The sequence below is a fragment of the Lemur catta genome, chromosome 14 (genome assembly GCF_020740605.2).
Source record: "Lemur catta isolate mLemCat1 chromosome 14, mLemCat1.pri, whole genome shotgun sequence".
NCBI classification, from domain to species: domain Eukaryota; kingdom Metazoa; phylum Chordata; class Mammalia; order Primates; family Lemuridae; genus Lemur; species Lemur catta.
Genome location: NC_059141.1, coordinates 36,753,064 through 36,778,896, shown reverse-complemented (window position 1 = coordinate 36,778,896; position 25,833 = coordinate 36,753,064). Strand labels below are relative to the sequence as shown.

The window sequence follows — 25,833 nt, the reverse complement described above, 5'->3', positions numbered from 1 at the left end:
CATATTATTGCAAGATCACAAATATGCATCATTGGTTTATTACTGTGCTTATATACATAAACATATGTAAGGGACAATTTTGGGGAGCAATGAGATTAAATTTCATATTTTCTTAAAGTGTACCAAATCCACAGAAGTGAGTGTTCCCAAGGAAAATTAACAATAATGGCAACAATAATATTAAGGGTTCATGTGAGCCAAATGGCAGAGACCAAGAGACCAGACAATGAAGGCACAAATAGATTTAAATAAATACTGAGTTCAGTATTTGAAGTCTTCATAATATGACATTGCATTGTCAGGGTAATAATTGTCAAAAGTAAAAATACTGTAGTATTTGAAGGTGGGATATAGTATATATGGGGGAAGGGTTATTTTCTCAGTTGTTTTCTTCTCAATATATTTTGGAGAATATAAAAAAGAAGAGGCTGGGCGCGGTGGCTCACGCCTGTAATCCTAGCTCTGGGAGGCCGAGGCGGGTGGATCGCTCGAGGTCAGGAGTTCGAGACCAGCCTGAGCAAGAGTGAGACCCCGTCTCTACTAAAAATAGAAAGAAATTATCTGGCCAACTAAAAAATATATATACAAAAAAATTAGCCGGGCATGGTGGCTCATGCCTGTAGTCCCAGCTACTAGGGAGGCTGAGGCAGTAGGATCGCTTAAGCCCAGGAGTTTGAGGTTGCTGTGAGCTAGGCTGATGCCACGGCACTCACTCTAGCCCGGGCAACAAAGTGACACTCTGTCTCAAAAAAAAAAAAAAAAAAAAAAAAAAAAAGAAGAAAGGAAGAAAAACATGTATGATTATACTTAGTGAAAATCAGAGATTTCCAGAGTTACTCTGTTAGAAACATATCTGGAATATATTTATTGTGTTATATATTTACTATTCTAATTGATTTTGCTTTCTTGTTGGTAATTACATCCTCTTTCCTCAGAGAAAAATATGCATTTGAAGTATAGTTGAGTAGACAATGACCTATCAACGTACACTCATGGCAAAGAATCATCTCTTTTCATTTCTCTGTAACTTTTGTCATGAAAAGGAATGGGGAGTGATGGTACACCTATAAAAAGCAGAGAATGAAAGCCTACATGGTCCCCTATGGATCCATTAGGTTTGTGGACCCAGATATTTCAATTGTACTCACTTTTATGTACTTCATATTTTCCAGACGATGCTCCAGGTCCTGAGGAGACTAGATTGTGAGGGCATGCCCTGGGCATCTTAGGACCTAAGAATCTTATGAGGAAACAGATTTTACTATAATTTACCACATAATTTACTGGTAGTGTAAGCTAGAGTCTATGCTGCTTCAGAGATGGAGGGGCTAATGGTGAGATTTTGAACATTTCTCAGCATATCCCATAACATAATATTCAACATAAAATCATCAATTACTATGTACTTGCTGTCTGGCATTATATATCAGAGTATACCTTTACAAATCAATGCCCTTTATCTTTTGTATTTCCAAAAACGTTTTTCACTCTCTCTGTCTCTCCTCCAAATTATTTTCCAAACAAATTAATAAGGAGTTGTTAGAAGAAAATCATCTCTGAGGATTAGTTAAGAGCCTAGCACTTAGCCTAGCTAAGTATTCTACCTATATGGTCTAATGCAATTTTCACACAAAACTGGGAGAATTTGTTTAATTCTGAAATTAAACAAAGAAAAAAATAAAATTTGAAATCCTTGATTTCTATTTAATCTACATAAGTATGCATTTATGTATGCATTTTTAAAAATTTACTTTAACTTGAGCTTGGTAAAATCACTAGCAAATTCAGCATAGAAATATACTTTAATTGTCATAATTTAAAATAGAAAAGAAAGAAGCAATCTAATCAATTTCTGCCATCTTTGGCAGGGTTGTATTTTAAAGAGCATATTGAGAGAGAATAATTACTTGGGTCCTCTATTGTTGATTATCCTAGTGTAAACTTTCAATGATGTGAATAATGTTCTGGCACTATTTAATTACATATTGGACACTGGATTCTCTTTGCTACCTGGGAAATTCCTGAACCATCAGCTTTTTATTTCTTTCCCTTGTTGCTCAGGGAATATCAGGTTTAGATCTTAGGCAGTTCAATGACAGCAGAAAGCTTACTCTGACCTTAGGGTAAGAGGGTTTTGCTTCTTTTTCCTTTGTCTTTATTAGAGACTTCCCTCTGTGTAAACCTTTGGATTGTACATTGTTAGCAGATGTGAGACAAAATGAGATTAACCAATTTAGCTTAATCTGAGTATATTTAGAAAGTAAATCTGAGCATATTTAGAAAGTAAATTGGTTAATCTGCTGCATTAAACGTGGTTTATTACATTCAAAATGGAATGTTAAGAAGAAACAAATTCTATATTCATGACATGGAACATAGAGAGGGAATAGTTTTGTATGACTCAGAGATCTCCACCCCTGTTCCTCCCATAAGGAAGAATTGAGCCCTATATTAATATTGGAACAGACAACCCTATCCAGCTTTCTAAGGATTATAGCAATGCTCTCTTTTATGACCTAGTTTCCTTGAAAAGCCGTGCCCTCTCAGGCTTCTTTACACTGCCTAGGAGCTGGCATATCTTACATTGTTTTTAAATAATATAACATCATCTAAACAATTGCAAAGCTTCAGAAATGATCAGGAAATCAGCTAATTAACTTGTTGCATAAGAAATGAAGAAAAATGTGGAAAAATTCACCGATGCATGATTTTATTGCTTTGACAGCATATCTGGAAACATTAGCTATATTCATCTCATAATTTATCAAATGAATTTATTGGATATTCTAGGATTTATGCATTTCAATGAAAGGAATATAGTGTTGTTTGTATGGGTTTATGATGATAAAATAATGGCTTAAAGAATTTAAGGAATTAAATAAAGCCTGTGTCCCAAGTCTGATATTATATTTTTAAATGTTTTCTGGGGAAAATTGGAAAAGAAAGGCCTTTGATCTTGTTCTTCTATTTTAGTATCAAAATCTTTATAATGTGGCACTGTACAACTGAGAAAAAAACCTGGATTTTGAGGCCAAATATTTGCTCTGCCATTTATTTTTTAGGTGTGGGACCTGGGATAACTTCTCTGAACACTGGTTTTCTCACAAGGGTTTGAAAGTGTGATAGTAATTTCCGGTTTATAGTGTAGTTATGTGGCCAAAACCTAAATAGGTAATAGAACGTGCCCAATATGTTACAAATGCTCAATAACCAAAAGCTAAATTTAAAATATATTTTTTATCTCTCATATTTTATCCTCATCTTTTTTGTATTGTTTTCTTTATACCCACCCTCTTGCCTTGTCTCCACACTTTACCTTTTGTCCTAGAAAATGAGAGATGATACCTGAAATGGCACATGGAAATTGATCATACCTAGTAAAGTGGAGAATACTGGAGTGATGTTTGTTCACTTGCCTGATTGGTAGTTCATTTTTAGTTTTTCCTTATTTCAAGGCACATAAGTGTCATTGTCCACTTTGATAGCAGAGAAAGATAACAAACCTCTCTCTTAATATTCTTATGCATTGTGTTATTTAGTAGATGTGTCACTGTAAATATATTTTAATAGAAGCTACAATTAAAATAGTTATGAAACTATTTTGCCTTCTTACTTTGTATACTTTGTTTCAACCAGAGATTTAAAAAAAAAACATATAATTTAATTTAAACTAGGTTACTTAGGAGGGAAAAATATTTAGAATATGCATAAATAAATTTGACTGCCACAATCAAATATACAAATTGTAGTAACTATACTCTTCTCTGCTTATATTTAGATGAAATTTAAAATTCTATTGAATGTATTGTTTAAAGTGCAATCTTACATAAATAAGCAGAAATCAATCAGATAGTTTGGTGTTTCTTTTCACCTTAAAATTTAAGGTTAAATTTTACATTTAAAATATAGTAATAAGAAGAAAATAACATTATGCTTCCACAGAAGAATAGCTAGTAATTTTACAAAGCTCAAGTTAAAAAGAAGAGAAAAAAAACCAAAACAGAACCCAAGAGACAAGGATTTCTACTTTTGCTTTTATCTTTGTTGAATTTCAGAGCATGAATTTATGTCCTTGACATATATCAAATTCAATAAAACCAATAAACTGAGGACATCAATATTTTGTTAAAAGAAATGGAACATCATAATTAAAACAAGGCAAAACATATGCTCCAAAAAAGACAGTTATTATTTGTGTCATAATAGTAATAATATCTCATTGGCTACAGTGCACTCAGAATAAATGGCTCCGGTGTTAACAATTGTATAGCTTGGCTTGGCAGCCTGTTGTTTTATTAGTGTTGGAGGTGGGGGGGGCAAGCTCTTCATATTCTCCTGACAGACAAATTCTATCATTTAAATAACTACTGATAGGCTGCCATAAAATGAAGAGATACACAATGTTGTGTTAATGTAAAGTTGACTTTATACAAAATCTCTATTATTTCTTGTTTTTATTTTTCAGATTTCGTTTTTGTTTTTTCAGTAACAATATCATATGGAGGTTGTACAGAGAAACACTCTAAGCAGGGGGTAGTGGGGGAGACAAAGTGATCATCATGTTCTTAGCTATTATACTATGGAAGTCTAAATGGTCTGCCAAATAAATTTGATAGATTTTTCTTAACCCGTGGTTCAGAAAAAAAGTAGTTTCAATTTATTTTAGAGGCAATGGGTAATGCTCTGTTACCACTATTTTAAACACTTGGAATATTATAAAATTTGACATTTGACTTTCATAAGAGCCACATATTCAGTTGTTCAGTGATATAGCTACCTTCCATCCAAGATACTCTGTAGTGCTCATTTTATTGCAGTGGTACCCTTTCTTTTTTTATTCACACTGATGCTTCCTTCTCCTTCATACCATCTACAAACATCTCTATGAAGGACACTTTTTTCTGCATTTGAGTAAGGAAAGGGCAATGAAAGTACTCATATATATGTGGCCAACTAGAACAGCGGTCCCCAACCATCTTGGCACCAGAGACGGTTTCAGGGAAGACACTTTATCCACGGACCAGGGCTGGGGGATGGTTTTGGACAAATTCTCATAAGGTGCACACAACTTAGATCCATCGCATGCGCAGTTTACAATAGGATTCATGCTCCTATGAGACTCTAATGCCTCCGCTGATCTGACAGGAGGCGGAGCTCAGGCGCATCTATGGGGAGTGACTGTAAATACAGGTGAAGCTTTGCTGGCAGGCCCGCCACTCCACCTCCTGCTGTGCGGCCTGATTCCTAACAGGCCATGGACCAGTACTAGTTCTCCGCCCAGGATTGGGGACCACAGAACTAGAGAACAAAGTATAATTTGAAGTATAAGAGATAAAAGACACTATTTGTTAAATGAACTAAGTTTTCTATTATGTTTTGCAATGATAATCCCCCAATTATGGAAAGAGGAACCTGTAACTCAAGAGATGAAGCAGTTTACCTAAGTGCACAAAGCCCAGTGACTGCACAAAGTGAAACACAAAATTGCACATCTATGGCTGTCTTTAAAGTCCACACTCTTCCTCCCCTTTCCAATTATGGAAATAAACAGATGAAAAGAAAGTGCAGCCAAGGCACAAGCATTCAATGAATTTATATATCAAGAGCAAGTTACAACTGTTTTTGTGAAGGGCGAGCTATGCTTCTCTAGACATGCATTTACTACAGAAATGCCATGTCTCGTGGTTTGTGTTGTCATTGTATTAACTTCTTCAGATAGAGTAACAAGATCTGCATCTGCATTTTCTCTTACCCTACATGATGAAGTTTGAATGTAGGTTTGAAATTTATTGATTAAGTCCAACAACTCAATATCAAGATATAAAATATAATTCCTTGCTAGGATATAAATGAGAGGCTTTTTTGTTTGTTACATTAAACCATTATTGGTGAATTTGCAGCTGTGATTTCTTGAGCTTTATGAAGAATGGGTACTACTATATTACAAAAAAAGACTTGAATTGGATCTTAAATATGAATATTTAGTAAATTTTATTAATATTTCTGTTGAATATCTTCAGATGCACAATTATAAAATGATGAGAAGAAATTAATCTCTATTCCATCTTAAATTCCTAAATGTTTTATATAATTTATTCCTAGAACTTTTGATAAGAAATAACTATAAATATTTCACTCTTACTTACTCAAACTGATTCATTAAATAAGATGATAGACATGTTAACTATATATTTGAACAAACATTATTAAGAGATTTTAAGTGATATTTTCCCATAGAAGTAATGGATTGTGATATCAATCATATGACACCTACATAGACACATATGTAGGTGCCAGATAAATTACATTGATGAGATATTGGGAAAAATGACATTTATTTAAAGAGGGAATAAATATCTAACTAAGATTATGTGGCCATAAAATAGATATGTATGTCAATTGCAGAAAAGTAAGGAAATACTATATTTTAATTTACATTCTTAATTATTGGCATAGGTATTACCACTCGATGAAGGAAGTATCTTTTTCTTATAAACACCAAAATCTACGATAAAAAGCTGCATTAAAGATATTTCATAGAGACTTGATGCTGGTTGAAGAGGTTCTGTAATAAAATTTTACCAAATAAACAATTCAAAAAAACTTCAACCTTAATGCACTTGTTTTGTTCTATTTTTATATCTTCTTGGTGGTTGTTACCACATGATCTAGAGCACAAATGGTATCTTAGTGCTGCTGTTCCTAATCTCCAAACCATCCACAGGTATAGGTTGGTGGCCTGTTAGTAGGGGGCCACACAGCAGGAGGCGAGCTACTGAAGCTTCATCTGTATTTATAGCCACTCCCCATCACTCGCATCACCACCTGAGCTCCACCTCCTGTCAGATCAGCAACAGCATTAGATTCTCTCTCATAGGAGCTGGGACCCTACTGTAAACTGCACGTGGGAGGGATCTAGATTGCACGCTGCTTATGAGAATCTAATGCCTGATTATCTGAAGTGGAGCTGAGGCAGTGATGCTAGTGCTGAGGAATGGCTGCAAGTGTGATAAATGTAATATGCTTGAATCATACCAAAACAACCCCCCTAACCCCAGCCTATGGAAAAATTGTCTTCTGTGAAGCTGGTCCCTGGTGCCAAAAAGGTTGGTGACCGCTATCTTAGTTGATGCCGAAATCTAATGATGTATCTTTCAATAGCTAATCCCTAATGCAACCAAAAGTTACATGGTGATCGACACCATCCTAATTCCCTAATTACAAGTTAAAGAGAAGTGCTTTTTGGTAGATTGACTTGGTTGTTTTGAAACCAAAATATTTTGTGAGAGGAACTTTACTGTGTTGGGACCGAGACATAAACTAAACCACATTAGGTGAATTGCCACATTATTCTCCCATTGAGTAGTGAAACTGATACTCAGAGCAACTTATTGTTGCCATTTTATCCATTGCCATATGCACACTCTTTGTTAAACCAAATTGGGATGTATCTTGGTGATGTGTTTGTGTTTAAAAAAAAAAAAGTGACAGCAGTGCTTTTAAGGTCAAAGGCATTCCTGAAGAAATCTGCAGAATGCAAAGTACCTGTATATTTTCTGTTTAAAAGTAATGGAGTTAAATTACTTTCTTCCTTGGGAAATGCAAACATGTTTAACTTTTATCACTAATTTGGTTAGTGCCTGAACTAAAAGCTGAGAAACTTTATCATAAACTTTAGGTAAAATAGACAAAGATTATTTAAACTTTGTTCAAATCTCCTGGCCCACCGTATTCAATATTGCAAGTTGTAGCCACCCTGTTCAAAACTCCCTTTCCCTACCCTGACCATTTTTCCTCCTTAAAAATTATCACTTTCTGATATTACATATGATTTACTTGTTTATGTTTGTTGTACATACTTGTACAATATGTACAACATGTACATGTATGTATGTTTTTTTGGGAGGGATTGCTACATTGTAAGTGCCAAAGTAAAAGATTTATAAATTTATTTACTGACATATTCCAGGAGCCTAGAAAATTGTCAAATATACCCACTATATAGTGATAAATAAATATATGTTAAATTAATAAGACCTTTAAAAAATTAGCAAAAATAACCCACAGCAAACCTTTTTTGGGTATTTTTAAATTTTTTTCTTATAATTAATTACATATGCAGGCAAAATTAAAGAATATTAACTAACAATTTAGAAATGTTACAGGAAAGCTTTGATTAATGTCTTTTCCTTAAAGAAAAAACACTTTATTGAAGTATACACAGCAGATTTTAAGCAACTCTATTTGCTAAGCATATTCTAATTTATCTATTTTTAACTAAATACATATTTGAGAAACATGTCACTTCTTTTCTAAAAAGTTATAAGAGGAAAACAAGATATTAAGTTGTCTTTAATCATGGAGTAAAACAATCCCTGTGATAGATTTATAAACGTATAAAGCCATTGTTCTTGATTGCTTAGTAGCAGTTGAAGAACAAGGATAGCAACATTGAATCACAGATAAGCATTTATTTTCATATCCTTGTGATAAACAAATTTCAAAATATTAAGATAAAAATTTTAAATGTTTAAAATATCTTAAGGACACACAATTTTAGCATTAGATCTTTGCATCATCTTAATGTATCAGGATATAACTTAGATTCACTGTATATTCATCTCATTTGCACAAATAAATATTCAAAGTCCAGCAAGTAAATTATTTACAGAAATTTCAGACAACTGAATTTCTTTTAATGCAATAATAATTTTTTAAAAATAAATAGTTCCTTTAATGATAGGTTCTAATTCCAGTCCGGGTATAAATATGCAGCATGGTCTTAAACAAGACACTGTCTTTCAGGGCATCATTTTATACGCCTAGAAATGTGGAGTTCGTTCTCCCCGATCTCCAAATTTCCTTCTTCTTCTATGATTGTGTGCCTACATCTCTTCTTATTTCACCATATATTATTTTACTTTTATGTTAAGATACTTAGTGTTAAGAAATATATCTGGATCCACCCTTTTAATTTACCATTTTCATATTTTTAAAAAGTGAACATGTTATACTGAAGCTGTGATTAGAATTAGACAGAATCTCTTCTACTATATATTATCTATATATTAAGGATAGAAAATATGTCTGTGTTCTTTTCATGGAGACTACATTTTAAAAAGAAAATGTTTTTATGTTTATCAGGAGTCTGATTTGTTCTAGGTATTGAACTAGGTATTTAATGGATAAAAAATTGATATAATGGATTATGTCCTTATATCATTTACTGATAGAAATGAAAGTTGCTGAAAAACTTGACAAATATAAAGACAATATAATGTTAATATCATCCTAAATGATAGCTTAGTTATCTTCTCCCAAATATTATCTTAGCTATCTTTTCCCACAGCCAACATAATCACAAAACTTTATTTTGATCTTCTCCAAAAGATTGCAGTGTGTATATTACCCTGGAATTTTTTAATAAATGAACATATTAAATTTATGTACAGAAAAGGGATATTTTTCTGTAAACTATTTTATTACTCAGGTGTAGCCATCATATATATTCTGGTATATTTATTGCCCAGTTCTATTTAAAACATCTAGTTTATCAAATCTAACTACAATATGCTTTATGCCTTACATTCTCTGTATTCCTTCTGCAATTTGAAGAATCACTTTCCAAAATGATCTAGTATCTGGACCTAAAAATACTTGAAAATGAAAATTGTATTAGTACACAGTTTAATCAGAAATGATATATTTTTAATAGTACACACACATACATTATATTTGTTTCTAGCTGTAAGAACACATAGGGCAATTTAAAAATATGTCAATAGCAGAAATTGTAAACTATTGTGTTCCAGTTTAAATTTGAAAATTCCTTTGACTCAATCAGTTCTTTTTATTTGCAGGAATTTGTATTGTCATGTTTCTGAATTCCACTCCAAAGACCTACATAAAAGGTATGATTTGCTTTATTTTATATTTAACCATACATTTAAAGCTTACATCAACAGTTTAATAACTTAACTAACAGTTGCGTCTTATAAAGAAAATCATGAGTGGATTGTTAAATTTTGGATCCAAGTTATAACTCTGATCTATATGTTGCAATTACTTTGTGATTGTTCTTTAATTTTATTGAAAACCTCTTTGTATGGAAAGGTCTCCTATTTACTGGTTTACTCAAGTACATTATCAATAGCAGCAGAATAAAAATGTTTGATTAATTTAACTTGTTTGCTATCCAACAACGACTTGCTTGCCAAAACATTATGTGGCAACTGTGATGCAGCAATTGATAACACAGAAAGTTACTCACGTAGAAACATTTGTCCAAATCCAACAGGCACAGGAGCAAGATCATAGAGAAGCATAAATTTATTACTGTTAGTAAAAAGATATAACCTAAAATCTGGGTGTGGAGTATGTTAAGAGACTGAAAGAGTCTCTCTCTCTCTCTTTCTCTCTCTCTCTCTCTCTATATATATATACAAAAAAATATATATATATATATATAACTTTCTTCTCCAAATATCATTTGGGCCATGAAAAAACAACTAATATTAAATTAAGCTTAGATATTACCTGAGACTATAAATTAGTAGCAGAAATATTATTTTATTACTTTATATATTTTGGGGGGATATGTATCTAACAATAAAAGCATTTTGATATGCAAATCCACTTATTTGTGGCTCTTTTTTCTCTGAAGTGACTCATGGTGCCAATGTTCTTCTGCCTGAGTGCTTGTTAAAAGGAAGGAAGGAAGGCATAAAGGGCAGAAATATTGAAATCTGAAAAGTAAATGTCAATCTTCAAAGCCCAAGCTTTTAGGAAAGTTGAATGACAGGAAACATTGTTTTGAAAGGTATTATTGGAGTGACTGGGGGTTCAAATTGCAATTAAAACTTCAGTGCAAGAAGCTGAGTTTTTTGTTTTTTGTTTTGCCAAGCAAAGTAGTTGCTTCTTAGTCTAGGAAATACATTAAGGAACAAGCATTGCAGTTCATTATTTTAGTCATGTTTTTATTCTTAGGTTCTCAACAGAACTTTCAGAAAAATCAACAGCTGGGTAGAAAATTTTGGAATATTTTCAATCTTTTATTTCTCAGCTGTTTCTTCTCTGGTTTTGAAAAGAGGCAAAATTGGATGTGAATGCGTTACGATTATACTTCTAAATGCATAATTCTAATTAAACATAGTAAAATAACCTTGAAAGTGAAATGAAAAATAACTAATTTGCATTTAGATTCAATTGTTCAACTGTTTTGTTTCTTTAAAAAATAACCGTAGATACCCTTAGGTATTTTTCAATTAAATTATACACAATGATCACATAAATTTTAGAAGAAAAATAGAGAATATGTGTGGTTAAAGAAATCCCTTTACTGATTTAGCTTATATTTTCTAGTATTGTATACCTCTGAATAATAAAAAATAAATAGAAAGATAACTTGCAATACAAAAATCCCAATTCAACCAATATAAAGTTTTACAGAGAAAATTTTTTGTCTACTTTAGTAATGTTATTATTTGACATAATATAGTTAAATTATGAAAATATATTAGTAATAATGCAAAGAATCAAAAGCCTCTTCTCTAAGATGTTATCCAGGGAAGAGTGGTTGTAAAAATACAGTAGTGGTGAAATGATTTACTCAAATATTGAACTCCTCCCTTGTCTTTGAGGTCTTTGAGTGTACAACGAAGGCTCACCCAGAGTTATCTCAAGAATTCCTATGACTTTAAAACTCTTCTACCTGTGTGCTTGGAACAGTCTTCCCACTGCCTGAGTGGCTATGTGGTATGAATGAATAATCAATAGAAGTATAATCAGTGAGCCAGTACATCTAGGATTTCTTATAGATGGGCCCTTTGTTATCGACCTTTAGGAGAAAAATAGGAATTATGAATATCCACAATCCAAATGATCAGTATGTGCCATTGCTCTGCTCTTGACAGGATAAAATGAAGATACACTGTGGTTATTCTTACTGTTCATTCTAAGAAGCTGTCCTCCGTGTATCTATTTTTATGTATGCCCAAATTTAAAAGATAAAGGAATGCACATGATGTTTTCTTATCTGAATTTTTATTCTTGATTTTGCTGTCAGAGTGATGAATATGTATAGATAGTCACATTGCAAGAGAACTTCTGAGTGATGGAGATAATAAAATACTTAGTATTCTCACTAGCAGACAAATGAAAAGGAAATCTGTTGGTTACATTTGGTATTCAGTTCTTTTAATCAGTGCTTGTAAGGCAGGCTTACAGGGCTTTTTAGAATATTTAACATTCACTAACTCTTACATGCAAGCCCAAAGGGCATTAACCAAGCAGAAGATGCTTACTCTGGCAAATTCCATCTCTCCCATTTTTGTAATACTTCCTTATAACCAGCCTTTCTTCATTCTGGTATCATTTTTACTTCATTGTGGACCTTGGTTTCTTTCAGGTTGGCCATAGGGATAACTGGATTTTTAACACAGAAATAAAAATCACCTTTATCAACCTGCTAGTTACAGGTATAGACAATCAAATATCAGATATTTGAACTCCAGAATGTTCTGATTTGAAGTTCAACTTTCAGGTCAATCTGAATTACTGCTTGATTTCATATCTCTTTTTTCTTGTATTATATCCCCTAAAACTAAATCTGGCTAGCCCACATTGCCTTTGCGTTGGCTTAGGTTGTTCATAAAATAACTTCTGCATTTCTCTCTGTGACCATCACATAAGACCTACATCAAATCTGATTCTTATAAATTCTTCCCTACACATCATATAGCCTTGCTAACCTATGGTATTTTTTATCTGCATTATGTACACTTTATAAATAGCCACACATTATAAACCCCTTGTCTTCTAATTGCACTGAACAATACATTACTTCATAAATGCACTTTACTATGCATTCACTTTATATTGTGTTAGTGTTGTCTCTCCAGCTACAAGGCAAGTTTCTGCTGGGATGGGCCCTGTTTCTATGAGAAGAGAGAAATGAAATGAAAATGCTTCTGAATCCAAATAATAAAAATGGCCATGTTATATGTATCTGCTTAGCAAAAGTAGTTGTCAAGAAATCAACTGATAATGTACTATAGGAAGTGTATTCTTAGGAACAGCAAAGAGGTTTGAGACTGTATAAATGCTGCTTTTATCATATCACAACAAAGTAACTCATTTAGAATTTTTTTCTTCTCCGCAAAGTTATACTGTAAGAATCTGTCAAGAACAAGCTATAATTTCACTGCTTGTTTGGAGCTGTATTCATAGTTGGAAATTCCATAACATTTTTAACTGTTGTAAATACAAGTTACTATATTGTATATAATCTAGAAAATTTTTACTCTTTATTTTGCAAAATGAAGAATAAGGAATGTTTACCTTCCCCAATTCTTCCTTAGAATTTGTTAATTTAATCTGATATTAAAATTTAATTATTAAGTTTTACTTTTTTTAAAGTAATATTTATAAGCTTTTTTTATAGAAATCACACACACACACACACACACACACACACACACACACACACTAACCAAGACAAGTTTTCCTGCTGAAGGAAAAGTTACTTAATTTAATTTAACATCTTTACATCATCAGTAAAGATACTGGGATAGCAATTAGAGCAAGGAGTACTGACCTTACACAAATGACGTACAGATTCAATATATTATTAATATTATACCTAAAGAGCTTAACAAAATGGCACTTAGTAAATGCCTAATGAATAGTAGATTCAATCAATAGTACTCATAAAATGTTAATTGTTAAATTTCTCATTTTCAGTGTATTTTAATACATATTTTCTAATTTTTTAAAAAATTCTTGAGTATTATCTTTTTTGGTTTTCATGTGTATTATTTAGAAAATACGCTTTTTATTTTATTTTCTGGGCATTTGTGTATTTCAAAATGTCTTTCTACTATGAGCACATATAAATAACATATTTGCTGGAATAAAATTTTTAAGCTGAAACTTTATTCTTTTATGAGATCTGTAGGTGGTTGTACAATATTCCAGTGTTTAACAATCTAGATAGTTTTGGAACCAATCTAATTCTATTATATTTGGGTGATTTTCCCTTTCAATCTTCTGTATTTCTTTATCATTAACATTTGAAAATTTAGGGAGGAGAAGTCTTGTGTAACATTTCTCATTAAGTTTGCCTGGAAACTTAATTTTTAAAATGAACTTTAAATTGAGAAAAAATATCTTTTAAAATTATTTTGGTTTTTTTTCCGTTCTGAATCTATCCTGTTCTGTTCTTTTTTTTAATTTCTCTAACTCATAGATAGAATATTCCAGACCAATCCTCCATCCATCTTAATCTTTTTTCTTTATTTTTTCATTTATTCTCCACCTTTTTCTTTGGGTTTCTGAGAAATTTTGCAAGTTGTCTTCTACTTTACTATCGTTTACATTATTTCATCTGCATTGCTTTTTTCCATGATTTTTAACTTTAAAATCTCTTTTGCCCTTGTCACGAAATTCTTCATAAGTTCACATTATTCGTATGGCTGGATCGCACTAATTTACTGGCAAAATTAAACCTCAGATCTACCCAGAAGAGAGTAAAATTTCTCCTATTTAAACTGTAAGTAATCCAATATACACCTCAGGGAAGGAAGAGAAATAAATAAGCAAATTCAATTATTTAATCAGCCCAATTGTGCAGTATTCAGTCTCTTTTGAATAAAAAAGTTTCAGTCTTTTGGTACTACTGTTCCTTCTTCCTGCTTCTCTCACTAAAGTGGTTTCTGGGAGTGGATTTGTGGCAGGGGGAGGGTGTGTGGGACAAGGATTGTTGAATATAGTATAACTGAAAAGACGTCATGTTAATATAAAAGAAAAATGTGTGGCTCTACATACTATGCCTTCTGCCCCCTCTATTCTTTGATAAGACATTCCTTGATTCATGGGTCTTTTCATATGAAGTCAGAATCTCTATACGCTTTTTAACTGTGGCTAGGACACAGTAGTCACTTACACTTTGCTTTGTGATGAAGTCTGACTTTGAGTCCCATTGGCTGTGGTGAATGAGTCACATTCTACAGCCTTCTTCAAGGTCACCTGTCCCTACTACAAAGACCATTCTGGTCTACTCATTAGCTAAATTCTCAACTAAGATGATGTCTATGTCTCATCAGAACCAATGGCTGCTAAAAAAGCTAAAATTCAGAATGTCCCTCTCTCTGGCAATAATAAGCTACCAAGTTTACTTTGATGAGGCTTCCAGAATTCTCAAGGGTGTATGAGGGCAAGAGACCATACTCTGTCCTTGGCATTACCCTCGCTTATATAGCTTAATCCCCTCTCTGAGATTTTCTGCACATTTTGCTCTTCTGCCTCTCTGGTTTTTCTTCTCACAAACGTTGCAGGCTGGAAAGGGAAGAAATCACAGTTTTATTTCCCATCTTTTCTCTTTCTAGAATGTTTTTATTTTTATTTCACAATATTAAGGGGGGTACAAATATTTTTGTTACATGGATAGCTTCTATAATGCTTTAGTCAGGGCAATAAGTGTGCCCAACACCTGAGTAGTGCTCATTGTACCTGTTAGGTAAGTTTTTACCGCTCCCCCTCTCTCCCCTCACCCCCTTCTTGAGTTCCAATGATTTTTATTTCTTTCTGTGCCCATATGTGCCCATCAATTAGTTCCAAGTTATTAGAGAGTGCATGTGGTATTCGTTTTTCCATTCTTGAGATACTTCACTTAAGATAATGGTCTCCAGTTCCATTCGAATTGCTGCAAAAGACATTAATTCATTTATTTTTGTGACTGGGGAGTACCCTGTGGTATATATAGCACATGTTGTTAATCCACTCATGAATTGGTGGGTACAGGGTTGATTTCACATCTTTGCAATTGTGAATTGTGTTGCAATAAAGATTCCAGTGCAGGTGTCTGTTTGATGGAAAGACTTCTTTTCCTTTGGGTAGATATCCAGTAATGGGATTGCTAGATCAGATGGTAGGTTTACTTTTAGTTCTTTGAGGAGTCTCCACACTGTTTTCCATAGAAGTTGTACTAATTTGCAGTCCTACCAACAGTGTATAAGTGTTCCTTTCCCTTTTCATCCACACCAGCATCTATTGTTTTGGGATTTTATAATAAAAGTCATTCTAACAGGGGTAAGGTGATATCTCATTGGTTTTAATTTGCAATTTCCTGGTGATTAGTGAATTGAGCATTTTTTCATGTTTGTAGACCATTTGCCTGTCTTGTTTTGAAAAGCTTCTGTTCATGTCTTTTGCCCACTTTTTAATGGGGTTGTTTGTTTTTTTTTTTTCTTGCTGACTTGCTTGGGTTTTTATAGATTCTGGATATTAGCCCTTTATCGGATGTATAGTTTACAAACATTTTCTCCCATTCTCTGGGTTGTCTATTTGCTCTGTTGAGTTGATTATTGCTTTGCTGTGCAGAAGCTTTTAATTTAACCAAGTCCCATTTATTTATTTTTTTGTTGCTGTACTTGCCTTTGGGGTTTTAGTCATAAATTCTTTGCCTAGGCTGATATCCAGAAGAGTTTTTCCTACATTCTCATATAGATTTTTTATGGTTTCATGCTTTTAGATTTAAGTCTTTTATCCATATTGAATTATTTTTTGTGAGTGGTGAGAGATAGGGGTCCTGTTTCATTCTTCTGCATGTGGCCATTCAATTTTCCCAGCATGATTTATTGAATAGGGCTTCTTTTCCCCAGTGTATGTTTTTTTCTGTTTTGTCAAAGATAGGTTCATTTTAGGTAGACAGCTTTGTAACTGAGTTCTCTGTTCTGTTCTATCAGTCTATTTCTCTATTGGTCAAATGTAGAAGCTATAGTAATATGAAGGGAGATCACTAGATCTGAATAATATAAGCTCAATTGCTTTTATGCTAAATTAGGTGTGAAGAGTAGAAAATTTTTTCCCAGTATACTGTTCTTGTTCACAAAGCTACAGACTCATCTATTAAGATCATTCATTATGTTAGAAGCTACAATTTGCCTATTTTTTCACTCAGCATTCCCTCTAAAATATTTCCTAATATTTTCCAGAAAAATTCTCTGAATGAACTGTAATTGATGGTCTAGTACCCAATAGACATGAGAAAAGCTTTTAATTTTTAGTTGTCTTTTGAATTTGTTGAGAGTGTTAATAATGCATTTTTCAATCACCTTCTCTATTTTTTGTAATGAATGCAAGTCAAAACAACTACTCATTTCCAATATGGGATTTGTTTCCTTTCTTCTGACATTATTTTTCCTTATAGCCCCACTTCTTTTCTCGACTTACTCATCCTTTTGAGTGTGACATGATATTTTCATATTAGCTATAGATAATTAAGCAAGAGTTAAGGTGTGGTTTATTCAAGATTAAGTTCTTGCAACTATAGCTTTTCAGAGACAGAGAATAAGTTTAGGTCCAGATGAGTCACAAGATATTCTGTTTGATGGTTGTAAACACCAAAGGCAAAAAAAAAAAAAAAATACAGTTTGGAAGATCCCCTGTGCCAGCCAGCCCAACCACTGTGTATTCTGTATAGTGCTGGGAAATGAATACTTTTCATGGATAAAGACAAATGGTATCCCAAGTGTATACTACACCCCACCAATGTTATGATCTCTTGTTTTCTGTTCTGCTGCTCTTAACTTGTAAGAATCTGTGAAGGTCAGCTGTGCAGCCTAAAGGAATGTCCTCTCAGTAAGTTATACAGCACGTAAGGCCTCAAAGCCTTCCTCTAATGTTTTTCCCATTCTCAGAATAACCAGCAAAAATTCCATGTAGTATCTGTTAAGTGCATATTGTCATCCACAGATTTAATCACACTACTATATAGTATTATTCTTATTGGGTTTTTAAAATTATTTTCCATATGTCCTTTTGTTTTGCTTTTTCTTGCCAAACTAGATGTTGAGCTCAGTAACATATCTCACAATTCTAGAATATTTTTGAAATCCTATAAACTTTTTAATCATACTTCTTAATCAAATGTGTTTAGGGATATATCAGGTTTCCTCTTTTGCCCTGTATTTATGTAAAGCCATTATAGGTATATCTTTTTCCAGATTCACTTAATAATGGAAAATATTATTTTTATCTTGGAATTCTTCACTAAGGATTCATAGTCATGTTGAGTGCATATCATCTAAGTTCGTCAATGAGCTTCCCACTTCAAAGACCAGAGATGGGCTTAAGCTGTGTTTATACAATATCGAAGTGTGTGGCACATTTCTGAGATGTGTATTCTCTCAGTCTAAACAGTATTACAAAGGGTGATGTTTCTATGATGAGTTTTTTTCACTTTAATAAATCAGTCAATAAATCATTCAATAAGCAAAGGGATAAAAATTATGTGACCTTTGCTCAACAGTTAATCTTTTTCTAATTTTATATCAAGACACTATTAACACTGTAAAGTTTAGCTATGGAGTACTTTGCTTCCTCATATATAACTGGTGTTTTGAAATTTTAGAGTTGTTCTCACAATGAATACAACTGATCGTTCATACCACATTCTCTTGAAAAAATAGTGAACGTTATTGACTCAACATATTTAATATATTAAAAGCCTTATCTATGTAGTCCCTCATATATCCCTCTCAAATTTATCAGAATTGTTTTTTATGACCTACATTATTACAGATAATATATCATCTCAAAATTTTTGGAGTCTTGGAAGGATCTCAAGTAGTCACATTATGGACCAGGGTAACTGTTCCTGCTATGAATTTATCAAGCTTCTCTCTTGGGAAAGAGAGTTAGAGTGTCTTTGTGCTATCCTAATTTGGTATATCAAGATCATGGCTAATCTCCACAATTAACTGTTCAAAATACTTAACAATTTACATCTGACTTTTTTTTTTTTTTTAGAGTCTGATGGCTTTTATTAGTTTTGTCCTTATGCCATGAATTCATAGGGAATAGGTTCCAGCAGCTCAAGGTCCTTTCCTTTGCTTCTCAGAAAGTGTGCTATGCCTATTATGCCATGAATTCATAGGGAACAGGTCCCAGCACCTCAGGCTCCTTTCCATTGCTTCTCACAAAGTGTGAGACCCCTACTATACCATGAATTCATAGGTAATAGGTTCCAGCAGCTCGGGCTCCTTTCCATTGGTTCTCACAAAATGTGCTTCTCTGGGTGGAGCAGGCTGGTGCTTCAGTTGAACCCAGGTACTTTTCTTTTTGACTTCCTTCTTTTTCTGATCGTTTTCCTTCACAGGTTCCAGGAAGCTATCTTGGCTCTCAGAGTGTTTAATATGCTCAATACGCACATTAATCCTCTTGGCAAGAATCTTGCCCTTAACTTGTTTGTTTACAACAATTCCAATAGCATGCTGGGTAACACTGTAGATTCTTCCAGTTTTGCCAAGGTAACATTTGTGGGGCATGTCTTTTTGAACAGTACCCATTCCCTTGATGTCTACAATATCACCTTTCTTATAGATTTGCATGTACGTAGCCAAAGGAACAACTTCATGTTTTCTAAAAGGCCTAGAGAACATGTATAGGGTGCCTCTCCTTTTTCCCTTTATGTTCATCATTTTGGCAAATTATTGGAAGATGGCAGCTCTGGCCGAAAAGAAGCTGTCTGTCCTTTATTATCTTGTATAAAGTATTTCTTTGTGTTTGCCTGTTTGGTCAAGGGTTAAATTTTTAATTTTACCATCATTATGCTATTGATAATAAGGAAGCACCTAATATGTGCTGAGTACTTATTCATAGATTGCACTATCAATCATCTGAACAAAAAACAGGCACCATTTTTGTTTCTATGCATGAGAGGAAAGTACAGAGTTATACATGGTTAGGAGAGCTGACAGTGCACAAAGGTCTGTCTCACATCAAGGATCATTACTCCCCAATTTTACTTCGCTGCCAATTAACTGTGCTAATAGTAAAAATATGGAGGTTCTTAAATTTTGAGAGTCATCAATTTTTCATTGAGCCAGGTCACTGATGCATATTATACATACCTTGGCTTCTCCCTATAACATAGTTATATTAATATGTATGGCTCAGTGGAAGCATCATTAATAACACATTGTGTGCATCAGGTGCACCTCAGGGAACAGTTAAAAGAGAGGCCACTTTTTAATTGTATTCTCACAATACAATAAAGAGGATTAAAGTCAAACCAGAGTCTGGGAGAAATTATTTTCAAATAACACATCTACTAAGATACATGTATTCAGAATATACAAAGAGTTCTCAAAACACAATACTTAAATGTCCCAATTCTAAAAAATCTGAATGTCACTCAACCCTAGAAAGTATACTGATAAAAAATAAGAATATGAAAAGATGATCAACATCATTAGAGAAATGCAAATTAAAACCATAATGAGATATCATTACACACCTATTTGAATATCTAAAGCTAATAAAATGGTGCAATAGTTTTGGAAATCAGCTTGGCAGTTTCTTAAAATCACGAAACATATGCCCATTGTATGACCCTGCCAATCCATCCTAAGTATTTCCCTAAAAGAAACAAAAGCATATGTTCACGGAAAGATTTGTACATAAATGTTCACATTAGTTTTATTTGTAATAGCACTAGACTAACAACAACCAAAGTGTCCATTAAGAGATGAATATGTAAAAATAAATTATAGTATATCAATACAGTGGAATATTATTCAATAATAAAAGGAAATGAAATATTGAGGTACCCAACAACATGAATAATTCTCAAAATAATCAGGCTAAGTGAATAAAGTCAGACAAAAGTAATAGTACATCCTCTCTGATACCATAAATACATAATTCTAGAAATCACACACTAATCTATAGTGACAGGAGATTAGTGAATGTAGGGAATGGGAAGAGCAGAGAGGAGCAGGAGTAGGAGGAGGTTTCACAGGGGCATGAGGAAACTTCTGAGGTGATGGATATATTCTTTACTGTGATTGTGTTGATAGTTTTACGGTGTTTACATATGTTAAACTTGTCAAATTGTACACCTTATATATGTGAAAACTCAACAAAATTATTTTAAAAATACCTATTGTAGACAGTCTTTGAAGAGTCAATGACATGAGCAAAAATTCCTAAACGGAATTCTGAAACACAAAATCTTAATTGTAGGAGGGCAGCATAGCACTTCTCATTGAAATTTTTAGAAAATGTACAAAATAAAACAAAAATTATTGAATTTCTACGGTTAAATAGAAATAAGTTATTTTGCCTGGAGTATGCACGATTTTCTTTTCTTTTCCTATAGTCCACTGTTTCACTGAAGGAAGAACTAAGACCATGAAACCCATATGAGAAAAGGCCAGCCCTCTATTCTCGTATATGAAATCTGTCTCTTTTTAATAGCACTGCATTATGAGCATTCTGAATATTCAAATGAACTTCTATTAATTTTCAAAAAATGAATTTCCTCTTAGTTATGACGAAAAGAGAATATTTTATATTCTCATTTAATTTAAAATTATACTGTATTACATTTTTAACCTAGATTTGAATTTTCATGATTTTCTTTAAAATATTTTCTTTGTAGTCTGTTAATATGATATGAGGATGATCAGGGGTGATTATAAATGAATTTACTTTTGAATCAGTTCGTTAATTAGGAGTAAAAAGGAGTAGCGTTAGTTTGAATTTCAACTTATAAACATCACTTAAACATTGTACATATATAAAGTTTGTTTATATAAATCTAGACACATAGAATAACTGTAGATATGTATTTATATATATTTTTAAAAGCTATCTCTTCAACATAAAATTTTTTACATGACTTCATTAATAATTGCAAAGATTTGTTGATGTGATATGCTCAAAAAAGACCCCAAGGAGAGTAGAACAAATATAGAGACTTTGGAGACTTTTGATTTATCAATTTTAGGTGTTCCCACAGAATCGGATTCAATCTAGAAGTACAAATGAAGGTAGTGTCCTAATTGACTTTCTGCCTGACTCTAATTGTCTGATTCCTTTCAGTCAGATACAAAGACAGGTAGTCTTTGTACTGAGCTCTGCCTCATCTTATTTTCTTGAATAATCCTAGGGAATTTTGTTAGTTCTTTGTTATTCCAAACTAATAAGTGCAATATGAAGTACATCTGTGCATTTATAATTTTTAAAAGAGCAAACTTTTTTTTAAAAGAGTCTTATTCAAGAGATTTATAAATGTATGACTTTTATCTTTTGCAATATATAAATTAAGATTATGTTTATATATATACAGAATTCATGATTTAATGTACACATACAGGTTTTTGTTACTATATTAAAAATGTGGACCGAAATAGCAAAAGCCTATTTTCTCACAAGATCTGTTTTTTTTTTTAAAAGTAAATGAAACAGAGAGAAAGGAGAGCTGGCAGAAATAATAGCTAGATCATTCTTGAGGCAACTAGGTTACTGCAGGAAATAATTGAAAATGTCTAATAATTCTTTGGTATCTTTTATGGTGCAGAACTCTAAAAACAGGAGTTTGGTATTTCTCTGGTCAGACATTAGATGTTTAATGAGAAAAGCCAAAAAGTCTTTTAGCTCTATAAGCTTAGATATCAATTTAAGGAAGTATTTTTCATGGATGGCAGAAAACTATTCTAATTTTTAAAAAGTAAAATAAAATAAAACAGATCAGTCTTCTGCTATGAGGGCATAAATATTTTCCCATTATTAACAATAAGTGTATTATCGTGTTTATGTAGCTCTTTTAACTTACTGGTATTCAAGTGAGTTTCACTTAACTTTCAGTGTAATAACCTGTCTCTATATCCCTATATTTGCAATACACAAAAACAATGCTAGAGAATGAAAGTCATTGAACTGTTTATTCTGAAAATAAATTCTTATTAAATCAAGCTGAGGTGGGTGTGGAGAGACAGAGATAGAAAAAAAGTGAGAAAGAGAGATATTGTGCGTGTGTGTATATTTGTTCTTTTGTTGGGTATGTTTAGGTAAAGTTAATCATCTCTCTCAGAATACCCTAAAGTGCTGAAAATTCGTGAACATGACCTTTCATTTTACTATTTAAAAGGAAAGCATAACTGGATGAAACCTCACCAGCCAGGGAGGAAAAAAATGCATTCACATTTCATTTAATACCCAATCTCGCCTGCCCCTGTGCTCTCATTCTTTCTATACATAGAAATTTAATCTCTGTTGGGATTGCATTTTCTGAGTTTTTCTTATAGGATTCTGTCAAGCTTCAGGATGTATGGGACAGTGAGAAACAAAATCCACCACTAGATAGGACACTATATCTGTCTTACACGTTTAGCCAAGTATGAACTTATTTGATATGCAGATGAGCATGCAATTATTTTAAAATTGTATGATCTAGATATTGATCACTATTTCATTACTTGTTCTATACCATTATGAAGTACCTGGAATGATCCTTTTCATTATTTCTCTTTTCCCTTCTTCTTTTATTTCTTTTCTACTGGGTTTTGTTTTTATCCTGCCAATCCACGGGTGCCCAAAGCTAGCAAAATTTTGTATATTCTAAACCCTCACCTTTCCAGGGGAATAGTTACAAAATGACCAGATCTTTTTCTTGCTAATATCACCTGTTTGTTATAGCATGATTTGGATGTGGAAGTGTTACACTGTGGTAAAATTAAAGGTTTTTTTTAATATGATCTCTATGGAGATTCCAACGATCTCAGGGCCACATGAGAATCAAGAACTCAAACTTAAGTTTGTTTTCCTTCCCCCTTCTTGAAGCACATGCAAGTATCAAACCTGCCTAGAAATAGGACAGCTGCTAGTCTATACATTGTACACTGTTAGCCCAAGAATCAATGGCTTTTTGTTGGTCCTATCTGCTTAACAATTTAATTTTCAAGATTATTCCTTTATTTATTATAAAAGTTGTTTGCAACTTTTATAGAGAACTAGAGGTGATATTTTTTATAGAATTACTTAAGAAATAGTTCATTTTAAACCAAATATGTAATTGAATCAAGACTTTTTTCAATATATATTTTAAAACATTGAAATGGAAAAATAACTGATATGCAAATTACAGGATTTGGCTTTAATTTCCAGAGCACCCAGACTCATATTTATTTTAAATTACACTGAGAAAACTATTACTTTCAAGACATTGCAAATAATTTGGCTAATCGCTTCATTGTGTCTTATTGTAGTCCTACAAATTCTCATTAAAGCCTGGTTCTCTGTTCAAACTGTTTTTGGAGCTGTTGAACCTTGGCCCCACACTGACTCAGAGCTATTGAAATGATACGTACTCTTGAGATCTTAGTCTTGAGGGATTAAATATATCTAGGAACTACTTTACAAAGATCATAAACATGCACACACACAACTCTCCATTTTGGTATTTTGCCCATAATGACTCTTTATGTTTTTGTCTTCACTACTTTTTATTTTAAGAAAAGTTGGAAAAATCAGTGGTACTTTATTAGTTTTGGCTTGCTTTCTTGAGATCATATTATCAGGTAGAATGTGGATTGGTGTGGTTATTTGACTTAACATGTTTCTTTTTATAATTAGCATCAATAGCCTTTTCTTTTGAGATTATCATTTACCGTTTCACACCAGGCATTAGACTTATCTGCCAAGTCAACTGTTTAATAATCTAACATAAATGATTTCATAGATATAAGAATCCTGGACTCCAAAATACAAATAAATAAAAAGGTTTTTAGAACATTCTTTCCCACTGTTTACCCATTACTTCAGATTTAGCGCCCCCAGATTCAAGCTGTTATCATAGTAACAGAACTGATTCAATTGTACAATCACTCCATTTTGAGCCACACAAGATCATATCTCTCATAATGTTACCTGGTTTTAATGCAAATAATGGGTTAACCAGGTTACGTATTCTATATTTTTTTAGTTATACATAAAATAAGTTCTCTCTAGGCAATAAATTAAACTGAAACATAATTTTCCAACATTAAGAACTACTTCTTACACATTATCCACTTACATAAAATCATCACCCAACAAAACCATATTGACAATTTAATTTTCTGTGCTTCTTTTTTGAATTTATAAATATGAAAAATTGACAAGACAATCAATTTTATTGACTGATAACTGAAGAAAGTCTTAACTAGAAAAATAACTTGGAAGTTATATGTTTCTTATTATATGTAACACTGCATTATAAAATCACTTCCATTCCAGAATGTAAACAATATTGCATTTCAACGGTGCAATGAGTTTGATAGCAAATAAAAATGCTGGCATCCATCCTTTATACATTACTCTTTCCTTTTACCTGAAAGTATTTGTTTCATAGGTGTATGTCTGGTGGCATATATAAATATGCAGGTGAAAGTTTCTTAGTCATATTTACTTCAAGATACCTCCTGCCATCCAAGTATAAAGCTAGGATTGGAGACATTATTCATCTTTTTTGTATTGCCTAGAGAAAATTCTCCAAATTGAACTAAATTAGATTTCAGGGTACTTAGGCTAAATTCTAAGAATATATACATTTAGAGTATTCATCCAGTAAAAGGATTCAGTAAAAACCTATGCTAAATATCCTTTTCTTTAGAATGGCAGTAAAATGTATATTTATAGAAGTTCTGAAATTGGTTTTACTTTTATTTGGAAGTAATATTTTGAAACACATTTATTTCATCCAAAAGCTTTTCATCAAATGAAAATTAAGTGCTTTTTAAGGGCTATAGTTTAGTTTTTGAATAGAAGCAAGAATGAACTCAAGAGAGTAGCTGTGAGCTTCAGCTTTCTCTGGATGATTACATGATAGACAGATAAGGTTGGGTCCAGAGGAAAAAAAAAAACACTTCCTCCAAGGTCTGAAACTCCAACTTGGGAAGACAAAATATTTCACAGAGGAAATTCCCCTGACAGCATCATTTGCAGCTGGGTTACTATGGATTCCCTTGCATGCCACTGAGCTACATTACAAATAAAACCAATTTGGCATGA

At 32.7% G+C, this 25,833-nt stretch overlaps 1 protein-coding gene across 1 annotated transcript; it reads right to left on the bottom strand.

Annotated features, from left to right (window-relative positions):
• Positions 1–18,995: 18,995 nt before the first annotated feature.
• Positions 18,996–19,481, bottom strand: LOC123649736 (60S ribosomal protein L21-like). The gene has a single exon (XM_045567913.1). The coding sequence runs from the start codon at positions 19,476–19,478 to the stop codon at positions 18,996–18,998; it is 483 nt and encodes a 160-aa protein (XP_045423869.1). The 5' UTR covers positions 19,479–19,481.
• Positions 19,482–25,833: the final 6,352 nt, after the last annotated feature.

What these genes read in the sequence shown, in the direction of transcription:
- LOC123649736 (XM_045567913.1), bottom strand. Translation starts at nt 19,478, where the DNA reads ATGATGAACATAAAGGGAAAAAGGAGAGGCACCCTATACATGTTCTCT.